Consider the following 24,119-nt stretch of genomic DNA (forward strand, 5'->3'; position numbering starts at 1 on the left):
TTCTTGCTGTAAGCTATAATAACTCTAGGTTTATGATTTGAGGGTGCCTCCAGATATTGTCTCCCTTCTGTTCCATATTCAGTTTAAAGCCCACCAGATGACCTGAGCAAGATATCTTCCAAATATATTCTCTCCAGTCACAGTTCTCTTCAGAATGATTATCCGATGAGGTAGGTGGGCTGAGAAAAAAATGACTAATCTAAAACTGAATTTCCAGAGTCAGGTACGGATTGGGTAGTTAATTTTCCCAGTTTCCCTAGCTGTAGTCCAAAGCCTAACAAAATGCATAAACATTTTGTTAAATCCATATAGTTCTTCCAAAAGCTGCCACTAAATTGCAACGTTTTAATATGATGGAATAGGAGTCAGTTGGTTGATTTGGGAGATTATAGAAATTGAATACTAAACATAAATAAATATATTCTTATATACATGGGAAGTAATTAATTGCATTTGTTTTTATTTCATTTTAAGCTTCAGTTTCAGTGGAATCTATTTTTTGTTCGGGCTGCACTTACTTTTCAGCATTTGTATTCAAACACAACGTGCAACCGCCAACAAGAAAAACTGTAACCATACACACTCCTACCTTATTCACTGTACCACACTGGCTCTAACTCTAAATGGCAGTGGGATTAAAACATTGTATGCTTGAGAGAAAAATACCACAACATGGCATCTTCTGATAAAATTGAATGGTACAAAAAGCAAGTCAGATAAAAGTAAGTATTCCACATGACTACATTTTTCTATTCCACATGAATGATGGTCACCAACTTGGGTAGATTTAAATTTTAATTATACAGATTCATAGAGCAAAAATATATCAATGATTGCTAGTTTGGATGACTATATCTTACTCCCACTAGAAGCCATATAATTGTAGTTAGTGAAATCATGAAGAAATATGATAAGAACAATGTATATGTTTTTGGGCAGCTACTGAGACTCTGGCAAAATAATATGGAACTAGATATTTTTTGGTATGCTCCAACAGGCTACTTTTAATGTGATGCTATTTATGAGGCTTTTGTTATGCTTCCGATCTGGCAATAGCCCCATTCCCTGCTCTGATTTAGTTTAAAGCAGCTTTTCATGCTGAGTGTGATGTGGAAGATTACAAACAAATCCTTCTCTTCATACTCCTGGACTTTCTTACAGACTGACAATGAACAGGTTTCTTCTATATAACTGTTGCATCCAGAATCCTGTCTCAGAGTTGGTAACATCTCTTGCTATAACCTGATAGGCTAGAAAGAGAAAAATTAAATAAAAGATGACAACAGGCAAGGATACAATGCTGAGTTTTTATATGATTCTTGTAAGAGTTGTGCTGAGTCTTTGAAAACTGCCAAGCAAATCTGTCACGGTATCCAGATTGCCAATATCAGTCAATGCCATGTGTAACTTATTTTGAAGTTCCTCACATAAGTACCTCACAGCTGGGACTTTATGATGATCACGGCAGGGAAGCCAAGGACTAATTGAGTTGGAAGGCTGATATACGCTCATTCTTCCTATCCCTAAGCAGTTTTTTAATTTGTAGTTCTTATGCTAGCAAATGCCAGGAGCCTCTGATAGTTTCTCTAGGGTTCTTCAGTCAAAAGATTAGCCACAGAGGTTATGCTACTGTGAAAGACAATTTGCCTGTGAGGATAAACCTTCTGTTAAAATAAACAGCGATAGAAATCATCAACTCTGTTATCGGTTTATGGAGAGAATTAAAGAGGCACAACAGACCAGGATTCTCTGATTCTTTTTCTTAGCAAAGGTGAGATAGGGAACTGGAATCAACTATTTTTTTTTTCCCCTCATGGGAAATTCCAAATGAAAATTGCTTTTCTGAAGTTGTTATTAGCTATCAGGGATCAAAAGAAATCGAGACAATGTAACACTCTGTATTAGAGGCAATATTCCAGTCCATTTTTATGTAGTTTTTTAAAGATTCATAAAAAAGATTCTCATTTATTTTCATTTGTAACTTTTTTAAACGTAGCATACATTTGCATAACATATTTAATTATCAATGTAAACCCCATAAGATATAGTTGGTTTTGCATGAAATGTTCCAATATCATTTGCTACAAAATATTATCTGATGTAAACATTTTAAATATACATATACATAACGTCAGTTCTTTTTCTTTTTTTATATAATGCAGGACAACTTTCAAAAACACATGGATTCTTTTTCCAAATGTGACCTTCATAAGAAAGTGTCTTTTTGTGTAGATTTTTAATTGGAAGTAGACACTAAGAGTTTGGAATCTATACCACTACTGATCCCTCTGGAAAACTGCTTCCATGGCAAGTATCTTTGATACCTCTACAAGACAACCGGGGGTGGGGGAGCAGGCAGGTACAGAATAAGTACGAACAACAATGGTATTAAGTATGTTCATTAGATAATTAATGTGAGGAATGAGTGATTAAGCTATTTTCTTGGTAGGGAAAAATCAGTTTGTTTTATACATCTTTTTCCCACAGTAAAAGCTGTTGGGAAGTCTTATGATGGAACTTCCAAGTTGCAGATAGCCCAGGTGTTAGCATATGCCTTACCAATGTTACTCCATCTTCCAGTTTATCATTGGGTAAAGGGTATTCCATATGAAAAATGTATTGATCTTGAAGTGAAAAGCAGAAAAGGCAGTTAGCATTGCAAAAGTCATTCCAATGTAGACTGCTTGTTTTCTTGATAGGACAGAACTACACATGTCACTGGGAAACTATTCATGAGAAGGGACAGGGAGAGAAATACCTACAGAGCCATTCCTGCAACAGTAGCAAAACCCATTCCAGGGTACATTGTTGAAAAGGAAGCCAGAAAGTTAACTTACTATTTTTCTTGTACATCAAGATTTCAAATGAGTTCACCTCATAGTTCTCAAATGTTTGCCGAACCTTATCAATTGTGTCTTTATCTGTCAGCTCTCCATACATGAAACTGCAAGGAAATTAACAAGACAGGTGAGAATCACAAGCAAGATCTCATGGCATGACAGACTTAAATTGTATTAAGTGTTCTTTGAGTATTCTTGCTGAACTCACTTTCATGGAGAATAGGATTGGCTGGTTTATCTTATAGGCCACTCCAATCAGCAACTGGCACTGAGAGGCTTACTAACCTTGATCAATAATATTATGTATAATAACAATTTGTTGTTAAGTGAGGATATTAAATGATATTTGTCTGCTACAAAATCACATCCTGTTGGTGGGACCAATTCCCCTTTCCTCCTGTAATTCCCCAATTCTGTTCTAGAGGTTGGAAGACATTTCAGAAGAGATGTGGATAGTGCAGAGGGAAGGATAGCATGATGGAATCCCATCCTAAGTAAAAGTCTGCTTGTGTGTCTTTGGATACAGCTGATTGGAAGAAGAGACTCTTCTTTGAAAGCCATTATAGAATGAGAATGTCACAATAAATATGGTTCCTACAAATTATGTGCCTCTTTTTGCTGTGCCATTTCTCTGCATGTGTATTTGCATTCCATGTGCACTTCTTAGAAGCCATTTCTTTTCAGGGAACTAAGGAATTCAGGTTTCAAGACAAAAGACTGTGGAATGCTCAAATAGAAGATAGTTAGAAATTCCCAAAAGTGTAATTGTCCAGGATTCTTGGCAATAAGTAATGGCAATTAACATGCTATAAAACTTCATTAAGTTCACGGCAAGAGAAAGGATAAAAACCTGATTGGTGCAAAAAGGGAGCTTCAGTGGTTGTTTAGCTCAGTAGTGCTGAGAGAAGGGTGGGAAGAATCAAAGAAATGAGGAGTCAGCTAGGGCAAAGAGTTTAGCACAGCAATTTCATACTGTGTTTTATTTAGACACAGGGAATTAACTTTGCACTCTTTCTTCAAAAGTAGCAAAGATCCCAACTTCTCTTCACAGAAAACTTGTTTTAGAGTTTTGACAGTGGCAGCACCTAAATAACCTCAGATAATCTCAAAAAGTGAAAGCAAGTTCAGTATGGTTAGTACTTTGATTTTTAAAAAAAAACTATCTAGGAGTCCCATACTAACACAGCAGTAAACCTAGCTGGGTATTCAAAAATATCTTGGAAGAAAGCAAAGGCAAATCAGTTCAAGATTGTTGCAAGAAAATAACCTGAATGGGTCCATGAAGACACTGTGAAGCAAGAAACATTTTTTAATATTAACAAACCTTTTATAAAATCTGAATTCAGTTGGTAAGGGGCTAGACTGAATAACAGGGATGCACAACAAACTGGGAAGGGAAAAAAGGAAGGAGAAAATAGAAAGGGAAGGAGGGTATGTGGCATTCTTGGCACAATTTCTAACAGAGTACAAGAATGTAAAACCAGACTACATAATCAGTTCCTCAATAGTATTAAAGCAGGAGTTAATTGCAGGTATACTATCTAATACTATGGTAAAGGGTGGAACAGTAAAGAAAGAAGGGAGGTTTGACAATTCTGTTCAAAAATCTAGGTCAGAAATTCATCTGAGTAACATCAACATATATACATTAAGAACCATATGACACATATGAGCCATAAAAGCTGGGTATGTAGGGGGTTGTGATTTAATATATGATGGGCACTAAATTTTGAAGGTTGGGTTACAAGCATGACTTACCAATCGGAAATCAAGACTTATTGCAGATTATATCTTAAGAAAATTTGGATTCAAATCCTAGCTCAGCCCTGTAGCTTGCCACAAAATGTGGGCTGACCAAATGAGAGCCAATTTGGTGTAGTGGTAGGCACCAGGATACTGTGAGTTCTAGTCCTGCCATAGGAACAAAGCCAGCTAGGTGATCTTGGGCCAATCACTCTCTCTCAGCTCAGGAAGGAGGGAAGATCAAATGACTTCCAAAATCTTGTCAAGAAGTAGCTGCCAGGAGTCAAGATTGACTTGAAGATGCTTACACAATTTGCTTTAGATGGGAACACTTTATATGTAAGCTTTTTGGAAAATAGAAGGGATTCAGAATGCCATTTCCTCCCTGATCTTGACAGTACCCATTCTGTGGTTTAAAATCCAAGGGACTCATTTTGCATGACCAAGAATACAGAAATATTACCAGTTACTTTACAGAAATATTATCAGTTATTTACAGAAATATTTAACAGAAGCCTCCACTGAAATACCTGCAGGTGCTGCTCTTTTGCATAACTTCTGCTCGGTGGTATCCTGACAGCTTGCAGAATCCATCGTTGCTATATACAACGGGCCAATCCACTATCTGCGCATTACCCAGGACAAAATTTGTATCTGTTTGAAACAATAGCTCTATTAGACAAAGGAGCTCTGTGGCAAATTGATTATACAATAGACTCTTCCTTGTTCTCTTCTCTAGGTCAAATATTATCTGGCACAAAAGAGCTAGAGAAACCTGGTAATCTCACTCTTCCCTGCATATGCCCACCTCGGAGATTAAGAATACTCATCCTGACAGATTTGCTTTCATTCCAGCAACTAATGGCCAAATTAGATATGACATTAATTGCCTGAACACAATCACCATGTATGTTTCTTTTTTAAAAGAACATTAGAGTAACTGCAGAGAGTGGAGAAAGAGATTGATTAACCCCTTTCATTCCTGTCTGGGTTTTGATCAAATTGCTATTTGTATCTGCAGTTCAGAGTTTCAATTTTCCTTGAGGGAAACTGAACTGATAATGAATTAATGTTTTGACATTGTCACTGTGCTTTCACTTGCCTTGCATATCTGTGGGTATTATTGATATGTAGCTCTCCCCACTTCATGGTGCTATGCAGGCATGTGCAACGAGAAAACCTGACACTGAGTAAATCATTCTGATACAGGCTAAAAGCCTATCCTAAGCTTAGCAGACCATCTGAAGAGTAGTTGACTTTAACAGAGCACCGTCAAGAAACTGGCTTGTGCAGCATAGCTTTTCCCCTGACAGCTGACTTTATAAACTGTTACAGGAGATCCTGGGTTACTGTGGAAACTAAGAAGTGGTTCCTCAGTGGGAAGATTGGTAAATAATATTAATAAGAATAAGGAATAAGAATAAATAAAATAAACTTCTCTAAAAGAGACCTGGTCATCAAAAGTCAATCTTCTCCTATAACCAACAATTTAGAGGAAGCATGGGATCAGAAATTATTTTATTTTCTACAAAATGAAATGAGGACCCACATATACGTAAAATATTCCATGCCTCATGGCCAGTTGGAATCTCCTGCCATAATTTCCATGCTCTTGACCTAATTTGTAGGCTTAATATTTCTGAAGTGTACCCATCCTCTTTTTTGTCTTTTCGCATAATTACTCACAGCTGATTGCAGATGTACGTATGTCTTATTTTAAATTAATTAAATGAGGCTGGACAGCAAGTATGGTGATATTATAAGTACAAATTTGCATGATGCCAGAGTCTATTTTTGTAGGAAAATAATATTAGAAAAAGGAAGCAAAAAGAAAACTAGAACCTATAAAAGCAGCAGGAATGATGAATTTACATATCATGATTTAATTCATCTATGACCATTTAATATAATTAATGTTAATTAAATAATATAACTTTGTACATGTGAAACAAAATAATTAACAAAGGTAATCGCCACAGCATTTTTCTCTAGTTATTAGTGAATAATAGGATTAATGTGAAAATGCTATTTTTTTAAAAAAAAATATATTTACATTTTTTGATCTTGTAATGAATTTCTGATATTGACCTTAAAAAATAATTTTTCAATCTTTCCCCAAACTCAAACCACTGTATTCCCAGCCAATTTTGTCAAGGAGATCTGAAGCTGAACTAGCAGATTGGCTGCTTTTGAGTCCAGGTTCTTACTCTTCCCACTTTGGCATGAATTTATATTGCACAGTCAAGAAATTAATGCCTTCATGACTGGAATTTAGGCTCAAAGTCTCATGCCCTAAATCACCATTCAGAGAATAGGAAATTCTGATGGCTATGGCAGGAGCATAGTGGCCTTATGCCATCACCTAGTTTGACTTGGATATGCAGCTATTCATAAAATGTGAGACCATCTAACATGAAGTCACTGAAATCCACAATCCTAGCTGCACCTCTAAACCCAATTATAGTACAATTCTATTTAGGTGTTTGGCAGTCCATGTATTTGCTGCAGAATATTTGTAAGTACTGCCAGAAATGTTTATCCATATGATGGCAAGAGTATTAACTAAGCCATAACCATTGTAAGAAGGCATGGTCAGCAATTAACTGAACCTGTTGCTTAACAGCACTCTGATAATTTGCCCTGTTCTATAGCTAGTGTGAAAAATCATGTGTTGGCAGCATGATCTTTTCAGGAAACAAAGGCAATATGATGTACATCAAGCATGACCAATATTAACCAGCAATATCATTCTCTAGAGATATTATCTTGAATTTCAAAGTCATTGACAGAATGTAGCACATGATGTCACATTTTCCATGGTTACATCTTGTTCTGTCACTGAACTATTATATGCAACATAGCAGTGACAACCTATAAATTATTACAGAATGTATGCCCTCACACTATATCCTTTCATATATATGCATATGAAGGATTTCTGAAATGTTTCTTTATTCACAGGATCAAAAAGGGGGAGGAAGTCCCTCTCAATGAAGAGGGCTGTTTTCTCCTCTTTATCAAATATTTTAACAACTTAAGAATCACTAGGCTGCCTAAGTTCTTTTTCTTTTTTTCAATTCTGTGATACCTAATAGATAGATAATGATCTCTTCCAAAGTCGAAATAAGAATTCTTATATTTTGTTGCAAGCTTAATTCCAACCAACAGCAACAATTAATGAAGATCAAACAGTCCTGAGATTTAAAAAAAATCTAAAGACAATTTATTAATTTGCGGAAAAGGTGGAAAATTGTTAACAAAGCAAGGCAATTGTTACTTCTGGACAGATACAAGTAAAGAAAGGCTTTATGTATTGTGATCTTTTATTATATTAGTACAACACTAGAAGAGGATATGAAACTCTTCCCAAAGATCAGGTCACCATTTCCCAAAATAAGACTTATAAAACCTGTTCCTGCTTTGGTTTGTTCACTGTTCAATTTTAGGTGATAAATTTGATGAGATAACATGCTTTCCAATATCACAAGGCTGATGTTGTTTCCAGAAATTAATCAATACAACCTCACCTTTCTGTTAAATAGATACTGAATGTGCATACGCTACTTGATAATCATAAACATAAATAACCATCTTGGCTTATGTAACAATTTATTGTGTTTCAATGGTAGCCAATATAAGCAGTATACATGCCAGGAGTTATATTTCTAAATGTATGCAACATCAAGATCCTTGCAATGCAACAGTTATTCCTATAATTGGGATAGCATACAAATTGATATAACTAAAGCTGCATTATGCTACATCAGATTATTTATCTCAGTATTGTTGACAATATATGATTGGGCAATGAGTTTAATATCAAGCAAAGTGAGGGTGTTCACAATAAATTAAGCCTAGGGCCATTTGTGTATCACTAGAGAAGCCATTAAAGTATTTCTGGCTGATAGTTTGGTATCAGTATCAACTCCCCAGATGGGAGCTCCTAATATTCAAACTCCTTGCAGGAATATCTCCTTGCTTGAAAGCTGCAAATGAATTTGGGGAATAGACCAAGAAGGAGCAAAGGGGAGCAAAATACAGCAATATCAGAAAAAGAGTTATCTAATGGGTGCTGGTTTTTTTTCAGTAGATATATTTAGCTCTATAAACAGTTTTCCTCAGATAAACTCTAGATGGTTTTTTTTTTTCACTTTCTAGACAGTGTTAAAAAAAAAAGTTGTTGGGGATTTCTTTCAGTCATTTTTAGCCCTGATCCCAGTGCTAAAGCAGTGGAGAAAAAGCAGTCAAAGCGGTTTGTGCCTATAAATGCAGCGTACTAAAACACTGCAGAGAAACTCTATAAGGAATGTTTAGCCAAGATCAGTAGAACTACCATCCAGTACTAAAAAGTAGTTCCAAGACCAGCAATAATAGGTTTCATTTAACAAACTAAAGGTAGTCAAGCAACTTGGAACCTTCTGCTAAATCCCAAATGTCGTCTGCAAGAAATTGGCTTGGATTGACAAAGCCTCAAAGCCTACTAGGTAGAGAATAACTCAAGCGGAAAAAGAAAAATCAGTTTGAGAATAAGGTAAATGGATAGGAAATCAAGAAAGGGGAAAAGGACCACTGCTCATTTTTGCTTAGGGCCTTACCCACTGTCAACATGCAGTTTGAATAGATTCATGAGGGAAGTTTTTCAGCCAGTCAACTACTGTAGAAATTGGGTTCCACACAGATAAAATATTTCAAAGCAAATGGCTTGTTAAGCCTATGGGGAGGGCTTCCAAGTAAAAAGAGCTGAGAGTCAAAATTGTAATCTTTCCCGGAAGTGGCTTAACATGTTTATAGTGACAAAGATGCAGGCATAAGATTTTTATACAGTTCTACATTGCTATTCCTGATTTCATTTTTGGAAAAATAAAAATATTATTCATAAGGAATCAGATAGACATCTATTGCTATCATCAGCAGGTTTACTAAGAGAAAGACACAAATCAGGGAAATTGGAACATTAAGTTTTATAAACTTTCCTCTCCCCAAAACTAAGAATACCCTGTTTTTCTCATGCAAAAAGCATGCAAAATTCAATCAAACACAACTTTAGTGATGTATATCCACTGATTAAATTCATTTACAACTGTTAGAAATAACTTTATGTACCCGTTGCTGTGAAATATGATGACAATATAACAGCAGGACATTTTAACTTATAACTCCTGCATTGTTATATCTCTTCACTTTTGCTTCGCTTGTTACAGCATTTTCCACTAACAATAAAGTATGTTTAGCTTTACTATAATTAATACTTCAAACAAGTTCTCTCAAATTGTCTTCATGCAATCCAAATCCTATAAAGATTAGACTCCTATTAGCTGTCTATATGATTCCACTAATTTAGGCTGCAAGAACTGGAATACTAAAAAGGCAATACTACAAGTGATTCTTGAGATAACCAACAGTAGTTGTGACCAGAATTTTCATCGCTAAGAGATGCGATCGTAAAACACAATGTCATATGATCACATTGTTTAGCAACAGGAATCCCGGCAGTCCCAGTTGATGTCGCTAACTGAATCACACTAGTTGTTAGGCAAGGACCTACCCCAATCCAAGTCATTCAGGACCTGATCCCTCCCAGCCCCAAGCCTCAGTAAAAGCCAAAAGACTGCCTCCTCTCAACTCCCCCTGTCCACTTATCTCCCCCTCCATCTTTTTCCTTTTGACCACCTTTACTTACTTCACCATCTCTGCTAGTCCTGCCTTCTGCTGGCCCTGCTACCCCTATCTTTTTCCTCTGGCTGCTGATGAAGCACGCCTAGCTGGCCCTTCACAAGGCAGCTGTGGGTTGTGTTAGGCCTTCTTTCCAATGCTGTGATCAGCCTGGTCCAAATCGCACACAGCTTTCTCATGTGTCTTTGGCAAACTTCATCTTCCAAAACATGCAAGCAGGGAAGGTCACAGGATCACCATATTAAGCATTTTTTGCAAGTTCATTACAAATTTGGAGATGGATAAGAGTTTTTTCATTAATTGAACAACATTTAGCAAGATCTTAATAGAGCTAAAAACACGCAAGGCATTTTTCTTAGCTTGGGAAAATAGGAATAAAGAGGGAGATATGATAGAAATCTCCATCCTGTGAGCCATTTGGCTCATTTCTAAATTACTAGGCCCTGCTTATAGTCACTCATGCCCTAATCATCTCCAGATTGGACTATTGCAACATGTTCTACACAGGGCTGCCCTTGAAGACTATCTGCAAGCTTCAGCTAGTACAGAATGCAGCAGTGTGGACAATTATGTGCACTTCTAGAACAGCACATTTTACATCCCTGTTCCACAAGCTGCACCAGCTGCCAATTTGCTTTCAGGTCCAATTCAATGTGCTGGTTTTAACATTTAAAGTCCTTCACAGCATGGAATGAGGGTATCTGAGAGACTGCCTTTTGTCACCACTGAACTGAATCTTGTTGGATGTGGAACAATGTTCAAATCTGCCATGGACCACCAATGCCACCAAGAGTTGTATTCTGGAATTGTCTTCTACCTTAGGAGCTGGGGGGTCACACTATCTCCCAAAGTAATCTACGACTGTAGCCTTGGACCTACTGAACATTCAGAAATCTCAAGGGGCCATAAACTGGCCCATCAGTTTTGTAAAGTAACATGGAAAATGGTAAGCAAAGAGGCCTGGAGATATGTCTCCCATTTTAAGTCTTACTTGCTGAGGGAGTTAGATAAGATAAGATAACCTTTATTGTTATTTTTATACTGTGGGCACAATGGCACACATCAAAAATGAAATTTAGTTGCCCCTTCTCAAAGTGAAACACATACATGACACACACCTAAACATACTATGAACAACAAAACCTACAAAACCATCAAGGTTCCCTGAACTCCTTCCAAATCCACTATATTCAGAAAGATATTGGTTCAACCTAGAAAACCATTTCTTATGTTGTTCTAAAACAGGCAAATGAAAGCAAACACAAGCCCTATAAGAGAATATGTCTTAGGAAGAAAAACAAGATAAACGTTTATTTTACTGGGTGAAGACAGCTTCTGGCTAAAATAGTTGCTTAAAATCAACACCCGTGACCTAACTAAAAGGCCTTCAAGAAAAGCCAGCACAATTTTTATTTTGATGCCCCGTTCTCTATTGCTGAATATGATCCTTTCTTCTTTTTTCCCCTTGGTCAGCCTTGCTGAAACAAAAGACAAGGAGCACACCCAAAACTACTAGCTTTAACTTTATTGTAAGGTTACATTACTGTAACAAAATCTTGAAAGTCTGGAAGTACATCTCTTTCCTCTCACCTTTACAGTCCAGGAAACCTGAACTAGGAATGCTGCTAAAGAGCTGTACAGAACAGTATTAATAACCCTGTTAAGTCACCAATATCTGCGTGAAGCCTGACTGAAGGAATCCTACAAACTATATGGCTTGCCCATTTTCTCTTATATATTACTGTCAGGTGAGAAATGAAGGCTGAGTGTTTGGATAAATGATTTGAGTTAGACCTCAAATAGGTAAGCAGTCCCTGGATCGCTGTAGTTATGTAAATAGGAGAAGCAGCAGAATCCTCTATTTTCTTTGCTAAGCAGTCAGTTTGATGGGGGAGAAATGAAGACAAGGAGGATTGATTCTCTTCTCCTAGATTGCTTCTCAGCAGGGAAAACCGTAGTGGCAGAAACCATTATGGTGTCCCTCTCTCTCTTACTTACACACCTCTCTACCAAGAAAGATCTTGTCAAAGCGAGCTAGCTGTTGGGCATGAAAAATGGAAAGAAATAAGAAACCTTTTGAGTATTGTTGTTGTTAGTTTCGAAGTCGTGTCCGACCCATCGCGACCCCAAGGACAACGATCCTCCTCTGCCATCTTCTGGAGTCCATTTGAGCTCGCACCTACTGCTTCAGTGACTCCATCCAGCCACCTCATTCTCTGTTGTCCCCTTCTTCTATTGCCCTCAAACTTTCCCAGCATTAGGCCCTTCTCCAGTGAGTCCTTCCTTCTCATTAGGTGGCCAAAGTATTTGAGTTTCAACTTCAGGATCTGGCCTTTAAAGAGAAGTCAGGGTTGATCTCCTCTAGGACTGACCGGTTTGATTGCCTTGCAGTCCAGGGGACTCGCAGGAGTCTTCTCCAGCATCATAGTTCAAAGGCCTCAATTCTTTGGCGCTCAGCCTTTCTTATGGTCCAATTTTCACAGTCGTACATTGCAACTGGGAAAACCATGGCCTTGACCTACCCCTAACCAAATTAAGAGTCTTAGGTTTACTGGAACTAAGACTAGGGACTCATATCAATCCCAGAAGCACCAGATTTTATTATTGCAGTTCTTTCCTTGTCTATAGCAATAGACCCTGGTTCTTCCCTTGCTAGTCCATTGTTAATAGTAGGTTGGAATCTGTTCTCACGCCATTCAAAAAATAGGCCACCTCAACAAATAGTTTTGCCACAAATACCATAACTCCTAACGGAACAGGTCAGGACCCAGAAATTAATCAAGGCCTGGATGGACCACCATCATATCCTGAGAACCTTCAGAGTATGTTAATAGATCCTTGTGCCTACCAATTCCAAAGAACCACATTTTTGCTAAGCAGCTTCTATGACATGATAAAGCTTGAAGTACAGCAAGCAGATTGGTCCTTCCGTCGCTGGTTCCATGGAGCTACTTTTCACCATCTGGCTCCAATAACTTGTTTATTTACATATCCTGCTGCAGCCCAAATCAACTCTTGATGCTTTCCTAACATACACAATTTAAAACACTTGTAGTAAAAATTAAAACAATTAAAATAAAACTAAACCCCAAAGATCTAATTAATCAGTAAAAAATGTAAAAAAAAATTGTCTAAGTCTAAATAGAACTCTCTGCAAAACAGCTAAAACATAGCACTGCCTGCTATAGCTTTCTTTACTTGCCAAAAGTGAGAACTAAGAATATCTTCTTCCAAGATGATCTAATAGGTTCCTCATTGGAGCAGATGGTCCTGTAGGTCCTCAGGCGTCAAGCCATAAAGGGCTATAGAGCTGAAAGCCAGCACTTTCAACTGCATCTGGCAGTCAGTAGAAGGCCTGTTGCATTGTTTTCCCAGAACCACATGCCAGTTAGTAAAAGGGTTCCTATATTCTGGACTATCTCACTGTAACTTCCAAGTGGTCTTTACAGCACATTTCAATAGACCAACTGAGTGATAATGAGGGCATAATTTCATACAGTACTTCCTGCCAATGGCAGCTATTTCCTTCCCATGGGCTGAGACAAACAGTGACCATGAGGCATAAGTAGACCAAAGGTGTGAAAGGAAAATACAATGTTATATGGAGGATGGAGTAACAGCCTGGGGGGGGGGGTTAAAGGATTTTTGCCCTCCTGCCTCTCTTTTCTTCTTTCAATACCATGTAGACCATAACTAATGCTTTAGTAATGGAGAAAACTGGAATAGTGATCATAAATATCAAGTTGACAAAATCCCCTTGAAGTCTTTTTCCTTTTATAGTATTGGTTAACAAGATCTGACACAGAAAATTGTGAAAGTGATAACTGAAATAGAGTTAACTTAGAAGAATTATACCAAGTCTTTTAAAAAATTAAATAAAAATATAGGAATGAAGGCCTTAATTTTAAAATGTGTTAATCTGTGATTTTGCTGTTCCAGAGAAAATTCTGTTCAGAAAATACAATATACTATAAACACTGCATTGCTTCTCAGTCCTTCCCAACAGGATAAAAAAGAATGTGCTTAGCAAAGCAGTTTGGAAACAAGTCCCTCTAGTGTTTGGTGTCAGGTGTCTGCACTATCAAGATACACGTTAAGCCTGCTGTGCTACATTATTACAAAAACCATATCAGAATAACAGAATTGGAATGGACCTTGGAGGTCTTCTAGTCCAACGCCCTGCTCAAGCAGAAGATCTTACTTTTTAAAATTCTTTAAAATTCTTTTTATTTTTATTTTTAAGTAAATCCTCACTGACTTTACAAAAACATACATTACAGCATAAAAGAGTAAACTGCAGCCTTCAAAAACAAATTAAGATATGATATGCAATCTCTTCTTAAACATCATAATTTAAATTTACCTTTTTATTTTTTTTTTAAAGGGTGACAGTTGAAAGTAGAGTACCATGGAACAGTTACCATGTACAAGCTCAGATTTTTAGGTCAGAATAAAGCAAAACCATTTCAGGATTCACATGAAAGAAATCCAGAAGTCATCCAGACACTTAAGCAAAGATTTTAATTATTGTTGTATTCTACTAATTTCCAATTAATGGACAAGTAGTTATGAAAGAATGATAAGCAATTCTCCTTTAAGGTTACCAATAGAAGGAACTGAGTTTTTCTTTAAAAAAAGTTCTAGTGTTAATTTTGCCTAGGAATAATACCCTGAAAAGCAGTACTGCTGTTATGGATTACCCAATTAATTCATCTGAGTTCTTACCTACAGAGAACTTTTTCTGAAGCAATGCAAACCAGTTGAGGCAGCAGATGTCATGGGGGTGTCGCTTTCCTGCCTCCTCTTCTATATATTAAAAATAAAAACAAAACAGGATACTATGGCTACAGAACATGTATTTTGCTAGACACACCAATCTCCTCAGTCACAGATGGCCAGGCTCTTCTTGACAGCTGGCACCATCAAAAACTCTAGAGTTCAGGATATGAACTGTATCCATTTTTTGCAACCAGAAAATATAGTTCATTTTGTTTCTAAGTGAAACATTCAGCAATACCTTGTCCAAAATGACCCTAAATCTCCATATACATTTGGAGAAGAACCCACAGTGGCTCTCTTTGAACATCCATTTCCATATCTGAAGGCCAGTCTGAAGTAAGAAGGAATATAAAGCTTATTGGGAGGGGAGGAGGAGGGAATAAGTACAAAGGGACTGTTTTATAAGGGGAAGGGGAAACATTTTGGGCGGAGAGGGGGAACATTAAAGCCCCAAAACACTGGTTAATGAAGCAAAAAGCTTCTATGGAACTATCCCCCCCCCCCCCGGAAAGAATTAACCCCCTCCATTCCAACCGACATCCTAATAATGATCAAGACAGCTATCTGCATTTTTTAAACATGCTTGTTGTTGTCAGGTCTAGTCTGGGCTTGAATGTGATCTGAATTCAATTTAACCATGTCCTTGAATGAGAAAGGAAAAGAAAGGAAAGGGCTTTTAGCATATCACTTGATTTAATTACTCCAAAATTTTATACAAAGTAATAGGTTCTCATTACCCAATCACCTCATTTACCGGCACATATCAAAAAATAGTTAAAATTGATGATTCACAGGCAGAATTACAAAACTGATTAAGGAAATTGCTTTTATTGTGATTAGCAACTATAAATCTAAGACTGTTGTCCACAAACAACATTTTGTGTCTATATAATTGTGCGATTTTACTGTATTTAGATATTTATCAGTCAACCGGCTATCTTTCAGATATGTTGAAACTACAACTTCTAGAATTATGTGGTCCCAAGTAATGTGAGAACATTCAGTCAGAGGACATAGGACTGACAACAATTATTTGCAAAAAAATGTCTCCTTTTAAAGCAGCTTGGTCTAATGATTAAGGCACCAGGCTATAAACCTGGAGGCCTGAGTTCTAGTCTCACATTAGGAATGAAAGCAAGCTGGGTGACTTTGGGTCAGACATTCTGTCTCAGTTCAATTCATCTCACAGGATTGTTGTTGTTGTGGAAAAAATAGGAGGAGGAAGAAGTGTTAGGTATGTTTACCACCTTGAGTTATTTAAAAATAATAACAAAGGTGGAATATAAATAAACAAATGTACATTGAATGGAGTTACATTCCATGATAGATCATGACCCAAGGTTTTGCAAACCACAATGGCTCGACTCAATACTAAGCTTAATAGGGCTTATTTGAACCAGACTAAAATTTGTGAGCTGCTGGGAAACCTAGCTTCTCTGAATGCTAAGAATTATATTGGAACTTAGTTCATCCAGAAGTGAGTTGAACCTCATTCAACAGAACTTCCAGACTAACAGTATAGCAACTTTAAACATGAAGATTTATGGAGTTTAATACCAAGAATTTTTATATTTAAGCTCTTGGTGCTAAAATGTAAGCCACTAACAATGAGTTTAATGGAAAGAAGAATAGAAAGGTTAGATGTAAAAGGTTGTGGTTTTTTAAAAAAATTCAGACTGTAGTATAAATAGTTCAAGGTCACAAATAATCCATGTTTGGTTTTTTGCATAACACAATTAAGTTAATTGCATAAGCGCAGCACTCTTCTTACGGTTCTGCCATTTGACTGCTTTCAAGATGTGGAAAGTCTAGATATGTACTAATAATAGGTACTTTGTGGTAAGTAAGAGCTTATTAAAGCATTTCTTTTATGTTTGCTATCAGTATCTGAGCTAATTTGGTATAGCAAGTGATTGGACTGCTTACTGGTTCTTTTTCTTTTTGACTAGCCTTGTACTGCAACTTTGCAATAAAAATTCAATTCCAATACTATCACACCAATGCTTTAAAACCCTGTTATAATTAGGATAACAACTACAGAACTCCAATTGTAAATATTTTACAACTGCAATTATACTTATATATACCATTTTACTTACACAGTATTGCAATTGGTCAAAGGTGTATGATAAGATCTCTTAGTAAAATAAGCTAAGCTGTTTCAGTCTATTGTTCAGTGTATAGAACATAGAATAATAGGGTTGGAAAGGAGCACGGAGATCTTCTAGTCCAACCCCCTGATCATGGCAGGAGATTCTATATTATTTTAGACAAATGGCTATCCAGTCTCTTCGGTGAGGAATAGGTGCTAGTTACATGGGTAACCTAACAATATTAACTTAAGTTTTCTTTTGTTTTGTTTTAAATAAATCACAATTAGCAGGTTTACACATTGCAATCAGTCTTAAACCATTGTTTACAAAATGTAACAGCTAGGATCAAATACAGTATTTTACCATATGTTAAGTTCAAAAGAGGGCTTGTACATAAAACCAATTTACAAAGAGCTCTGGCTATGGAGCCGAAGTCTAGCTACCTTATAAGCCCAGGAATAGATATTGAGGCCTGTGGTGATTGGAGAAAGGAGGAAATACTTTAGACCTGTGTTTCTGAACCTTGGCAGCTTGAAGGTGTGTGGATTGGCTGAGGAATTCTGGGAGTTGAAGTCCACGCAAGTTGCCAAGGTTAGGACATATTACTTTAGAGGAATATAGTGATGCCAGATGGATATTAAATCTCACTAAAATTTTCTAAAGCCCTCCAAAACACACAATTGTTCTCTCATGGAAAACCCAAATATATTTTTATGGAATATAAATATTAGTACACTGACAACAATTCTTTGCAGCGACTGTCTTCTAATTAGGCAATTCATACGATTTGTGAAACTGTATTCACAAAATCACATTATTGTTCCATTTAATCCAAAATAAGCCATTAGCTGGGTGGGTCCCTATCTCTTGTAAACCTTCTGGCTTCCCTAAGTCAAATTTCCTTTTTAAAAAACAGGTGTTGAAGGAAAATTCTTCATCACAGGTAAGTTCCCCTTATACTTTTGGACTCTTCACTGAACTTTCAGATTACCTTTAGACTTTGGCCCTTCAACTGTCGAAGGTCCTTTACTGGCATTTGCCATTCCTGACACTACCTTTTAACCAGAAATACAGGAAATTTAACTCCACCAACCTGTTAAAGGAGAAGAAAAATTGGCTCTCCAGATGGGAGGGCATCTTGGCACAGTTGCATAAATACTTCTTTGATTATTATTTTGCGAGTATCAGCCCCATAGTGCATCCAATATAATATATTAATCAATACAACCAAATCTACACGCCTTCAAATCTCTTTGAAATATCGAAGCAAGTGGCCAATAAACTTACAGCTTAATTAGCCAACAGAAGTACTTATTTTAGGAGGCTCTTTTCAAGAATAAAAGCTGCTCTTAATTCTCAGCCCACTGATTTAAATTTTCCCCACTGTGTAGAAAGCTCCAAAGTGCAACTAGAAACTTATGGTAGCAGTGCAAAATAATAACAACAATATTTCAATATTTCACAAGGATGGGTGCAGTTTAATCTCAGCAAAATAATGATAGAACAAGTGCATTTACTTGGGATTTAGCAACTCGGTGGGGGATTTTTTAATTTCAAAATCAAGCTAATTTCCATATCTAGCAGGTGGCTGTCTTGTGGCCATTTGTACAAGCTCTCACCTCTTTTGGTCTAGTTTTTATTCACTGGGAACAAACGCCCTCCCAGCCCAAATGCTGCTTTATGCTTCAAGCTGATTCATAGGCTTTTTAATATTAGTACAAGCACTCAAGCACTCAGGCAAAAGATTGCCTACAGTCCCTTGGCATATTAACATTTCTGCACAAAAATGTAGTAAATCTGAAAATAAGGTTTTCAAGACAAAGAGTCAAAAACCAAAGCCTGTGAGGGAGATTTTTATGATACCAATCAGTCCCCAGAGACTTAGCTGAAATACAAAAGAATCTACAAATTTGTCTTTTCTTAGGTTTACATTTTTACATGTTAAGACTCTGTGCCTAGGTTGGGGAGAGAGAACTATGCAGTCCTGCAGTGCTGCAAACTCCACCCAGTTTCATCACTTTCTACCCTCATTGGATCGGACTCCACCAACCAGCGACTCCAGCTTCACTGTCACTGGATGGGCCCTCTTGTTTTTCCATTTGTTAAAAAAACATGTCCCACCCTAATTAATGCAGGCATTAGGAAGGGACTTTTTTCCCCTTTATATGTAAGCCTATACTCTGATTGGTATTGTTCAAAGTTGCATTCTTACTGGAGTAATCTGATGGAAGTCAAGTCACTACCCACAACAGTAACCAGTGGGCAAAAAAATCTATGGAGATTCTCAATTATCCAGGTCATGGTTGCCCCAAAAGTCTTTTTCAAAAGGCAACTGGGTTTCCTTGTTTTTCCTTAAAGATGTCTCGCTTTTCATCCAAGAAGCTTCTCAGTTCTGACTGAAGAAGCTTCTTGGATGAGAAGTGAAACATCTTCAAGAAAAAACAAAAAAGTCCAATTGCCTTTCGAAAAAGCACTTTTGGGACAGTGGGCAAACATGAACAGAAGCCAAAATCAGAGCCAGTATTGAGTGGCACCATCCCCTTTCTTTCTCTTCCCACAATCTCCTTCCACCTCCACAGTCTTTCCTTCCTCATACCAACAGGGGGAAAAGCAGTATGTTCTTTCCAGAGATCAAATTATTACAAAGAGCTTTGGGATCTGAAAGTTGTCTATTGCTCATGAACTGCCTGTGAATGGTGTCCCCTCAACTAGAGATCTTTATCTGCCTTTCCAAAAATGTTTTTGAAAAATAGGGAGGTTGTTTGCTTTCATTCATCTTATGCTAATCAGGTCTCAGGTGAACAGCCCCATTATTTTGCCTCAACCACAACATTCCCTACTTCCAAGATTGTTTCTACCATCAATTGAACAAGCTCCATGTTTTCAACTCCATTTCCTTGCCTCTTGTCCTACTGGAAAATGTCAAGGTGCAGCTTCCTATTCAATGTAGGAATCCAACTTAAAATATTTCAGAGAAATGGCTTTCTAGCCTTCTATAGATACTTGCCAACTGTCATCATAGCTCCTACTTCCTTGTTTACAGCCTAGAAATTGATAACCATTGGATGCTATAAAAGAAATCTTAGATCAAGGGTATGGAATGCTTGTAGGGATTACTAGATGAAGACTCCCTAGCCCAGACATTGGATGTTGTCCAAATGCTCTCCCATCCAAGTCATCATTCTCCTCATCTATCTTTTCTCCATTCTCAATTCCCCAAATAAAGAAAAGTATATCCTTTGCTTCCACATATATCACAAATATTCTATATATAATAACAATATTTATGAGAGTTAATCAGTCCAGTTAAAATTTCAAAATTTATCTGATCACCTAATAAAAGATCTTTTAATGGAAGTGGATTTGGATTAAAGATTCTGCAGCAGGGCCAATAATGGCGTTCCTTAAGTGATGGAAATGTGAGAATACTGAAAACAGGAAGTCTTTTAATGACTCCTGGTGATCTTATACAGTAATTGGGAGCTCATTTTCTGTGTGTAGATCCTTAGGCACTTAAAAGGGTACAACCCAAACAAAAAGAGGAAATAGTATCAGTTGGCCTGGGGGCGGGGGGGTGCAACTATTTTCAGAGGTACAGAACAGCTACAGTGAATAAAACCTAAACTGGGGTGGAGAAAAATTGAATATGTGCAGAAATTAGAATATCAGCCTGCCAGGAGAAAAAAAATAGATGGAATGAAGCCTTCTGGATTAAAGAATTCCAGGATCCACTCAGGAACTTTGTGGCAGCCACTGAAGAAGTTGAGTAAGGGCAATAGGTTTCCAGCCAGCCTTTTATTGGAAAAGGAAATTAGAAGAATAGCCATGCCAATTTCTACTAAGAGCTTTCTTCAAAATAGCATTTTAATGACAATATTATTCAAACACCAAAGACAGCCACTAGGTTGTTTCTTCTAAAATAGTTGGCACTAGCTAAATGGCATGTTCATCTAACAACCATGAAATAATCTGAGGAAATATAACCGACTTGCCATTGTTGGATAAATGACTAATTATACTTTCCCTCTGCCATCATATGAAAACTTTCACTTGGGAAGTTGATTGTAAAGACTAATACTGTGAATTTTAAAAGAACGTGGAAGGAATTACTAACATTATTGGTAACTTTTTTTAAATCATGGCAAAGCAATGTTGAAAGTTATTAAAGTAGTACATCTGCTTGATTACCCCACCGTTAAATATTTTCCAGCAAATCCAGAAGCAGCCTGCCTTCCTACTTAGAGCTGAGCCCTGACTCTGTTTCATCAATACCTGAGCCAAGAACCCCAGTTCATTCATACAGCAGCAATTAATCAGACAGGAAGAAAGGAAACTAGTTCATGTTTAGGCTGAGGGCTATGGTACCTTTAAAAATCGGTGGAAGAGAATTTTGAACAGCTTATGATTCAGGATTGGAAGAAGCTTTTTTTAAAAAAAAAATCTATATACAGTAGTAGAAAAAAGTACAGTGCAGCATCCTTATCCCCCCCCCTTCCCATTTTCCATCCAGTTCCAGAGGCTGCTTAAGACACTATTGTACATTTGCAATAAACTATTGATAATAGGAAGGGAAGCAGGAAAGTGGAAGACAAGCCATCTTAGTTAACAGCCTTTTAAAGCAGACCTATGCAGAGAGATAGCCACACCTAAATGTATAAGTCAAGCTGGGAATTGATTTCCTCGGTATTTTTAAACTAGGGTTCAATAGATGAAACATTGTAGATCATCCTCTATGACACATAAATGAGAGGGAGGAAATCTATTCCCAAATCAGTTTTTTTTAAAATCATTCCAATCTTTCATCTCCTACTTCTGCTTCCAAAGATAAAATGCAGAATGGTTATTTGGTGTTGTGTAATTTAACATCTCTAGATGCTAACTTAATCCAATGTCAACAATTCTTTTGGTCGAAGCTATCTAAAAAATGTTTATGGAGCCCACCTGAAGTGTCTGAATAACTTCACATCTTCAAAATAACATGTTCCCCCAGAACAAATAAATATGACTTCTAACATGGTCCAGATTCTGAGAATTTCATTTGAAATCCGAAAGTCTCTCCATGAATAAGAATGGATACTTAGGAAATAAAGATAGAAAAAGGAAGAAAGGCCATTAAAAGATTAATATAAGTCCATCAAGATCAGACATTCTTGGTATTCACCTTCAAGAGTATTCCAAGCTGCTTTATACTGCAGAAGTGTTTAAATGACATAAAGCAAATCAAGAAATCACGGTGGTTATAGTGAATCAAAGGGGTGGGGGGGAGAAATAGGACATCACCAGATTGTTTTCAGTCCTGCACTTTTTAATGAAATTGCTTTTAGCTATGATTCTGGAGAGCTTCCGGATAGCCTCGGTCTGTAAGAGATGTGAAGTCTGAAAGGAAGACCTGAAAGAAGGTCTCCCCAACCTCGACGCCTCCCCACCTCCTCGCTTTTCTCTTCTTCTCCGAGGATCTCACCACAGCCTCTGCAAAGACTTCCCAGGTCTGCATAGCGCCAAAATCTCGGTGCTAAGGGAGGGGGAAGCCCTTGAGAAATCGGGCTGGGGAAAGTGGAAAAGCTCGGACAACGGGAAGAGATTCCCACGAAAAAGGGGGGGACGCCAAGAGCCCGTTGCAACCAAGCTGTGTGCGCAGCCCTCCCAACGCCCACTCCGGGGCACAAAAACCGATTCGGGTGGTTTTGGTTTCCAGCCCAACCCGGAGCAAGAAGCCTGCCCAAAAGGCACCTGCAAACCGCCCCAGTCATCGGTTCAGCTACGTTTCTCTCTCCAAGACATCTCGGGCACTTTCTTCTGCAGGACTTTGAGGCGATGCCTGGCTATGGGAAGCTTTCCCAGCCAAAGGCAGCATCACTTCAGCCTAAAGCTCGCCGCGTCCCCACCCTGCTCGGAACCAGGCTGGCCCAGCCTCTCCCCTCCAAAAGCCCGGAAGATCCCATGAGTGCAGTCCTGCATTGGAGAATCCCCCTTCCCAGCTTCGGGTTCTCGCTCCCCCACCCCGCCGAGTCGCCCTCGCACCCCCGCTGGCTTCCTCCTTACCGTTGGACCTCCGCACGATATTCTCCAGGAAGGTGTTCTGTGGAGCCACCAGCCCTCTCCTTCCCCCAGCCATAGTCAGGCTCGCTAGCTAACCGGGGTCGGCCAAGCTAAGCGTAGCCTCTCCACTCTTCTTCCCGCTCAGCGCTCCTCATGGTCCCCACCGGGAAAGGCGGGCGGCTTTGCAGCATCAGCTTCTCTCGCTTGCCCAGCAGTCAGCAACCCTCCCTTGCGCTGCATTCTTGCCGCTCCGCGCCACCGGGTCTGGACCTGTCCGGCAGCGCCCTCTGCTGTTCCGCGGCCACCCACACCGAACATGCTTCTGCTGGACCGGAGCGGCGAAGGGCCACTCTCTGCTCAGGGGCCGGTGGGATTCCGTGGACCGAGGCGCCTTCGTAAAACCTGTGGGCTGCAGCGCCCTCCTTTGGATGCCAACATCCATTGCGCACGAGAGTGCGGGACGGGAGTGGAAATGTTGCTTCCCTATTGCTGCACTTCCAGGCTGATCTTGGGTTCCGCGCATGGGTATTCTGTGTTTACTTCTCAGAATAATTGAACTTACTTCCAATATCCCTTTGATTTGGTCAGGGTTGGTTCAAGACATAATTGCTCACATACGAATTAAGCCAGAAAGCCTACTCTTTAAAGTACCCTTGAACATGTGGTTTCCTCTCCCAATTCCTCCATCCTCGCTTCTGCAGATCTTGTAATGTTGTGAATGTGTGGGGAACATTAGGACTCAGTTTGCTTCTATACTCAATAGGGGTATCCTTAAAGTTATCCCAGCAATGATCCATTCTCTGAACTACCACAGATCTCAAAGGGACAAAAGTCTCCATCCCATCATTCCACATGAAAGGGAAATAAAATAAATTGCTAGCACCCCATTGCTAATCCACATTAGATATTAGTCTTCATTATTTGCAGCACCAAATACAACAAGCAAAGGAAG

The 24,119-nt window shown here is 38.3% G+C and overlaps 1 protein-coding gene across 1 annotated transcript in view; it reads right to left on the bottom strand.

The window, feature by feature from the left end:
• The window catches only part of KCNH1 (potassium voltage-gated channel subfamily H member 1), a 114,947-nt gene extending 91,587 nt beyond the window's left edge, over positions 1 to 23,360 (bottom strand). Inside the window, exons 1-3 of the mRNA XM_039359656.1 lie at positions 23,171 to 23,360; positions 5,114 to 5,237; positions 2,838 to 2,944 (exon numbers count right to left, since the gene is read on the bottom strand). Coding sequence (XP_039215590.1) covers positions 2,838 to 2,944; positions 5,114 to 5,237; positions 23,171 to 23,243 — 304 coding nt within the window. The 5' untranslated portion in view covers positions 23,244 to 23,360. The remainder of the gene's footprint in view (positions 1 to 2,837; positions 2,945 to 5,113; positions 5,238 to 23,170) is intronic.
• Positions 23,361 to 24,119: the final 759 nt, after the last annotated feature.

This window comes from Crotalus tigris, unplaced genomic scaffold, assembly GCF_016545835.1.
Source record: "Crotalus tigris isolate CLP2741 ecotype Arizona unplaced genomic scaffold, ASM1654583v1 scf7180000019097.2288821080:1192077, whole genome shotgun sequence".
NCBI classification, from domain to species: domain Eukaryota; kingdom Metazoa; phylum Chordata; class Lepidosauria; order Squamata; family Viperidae; genus Crotalus; species Crotalus tigris.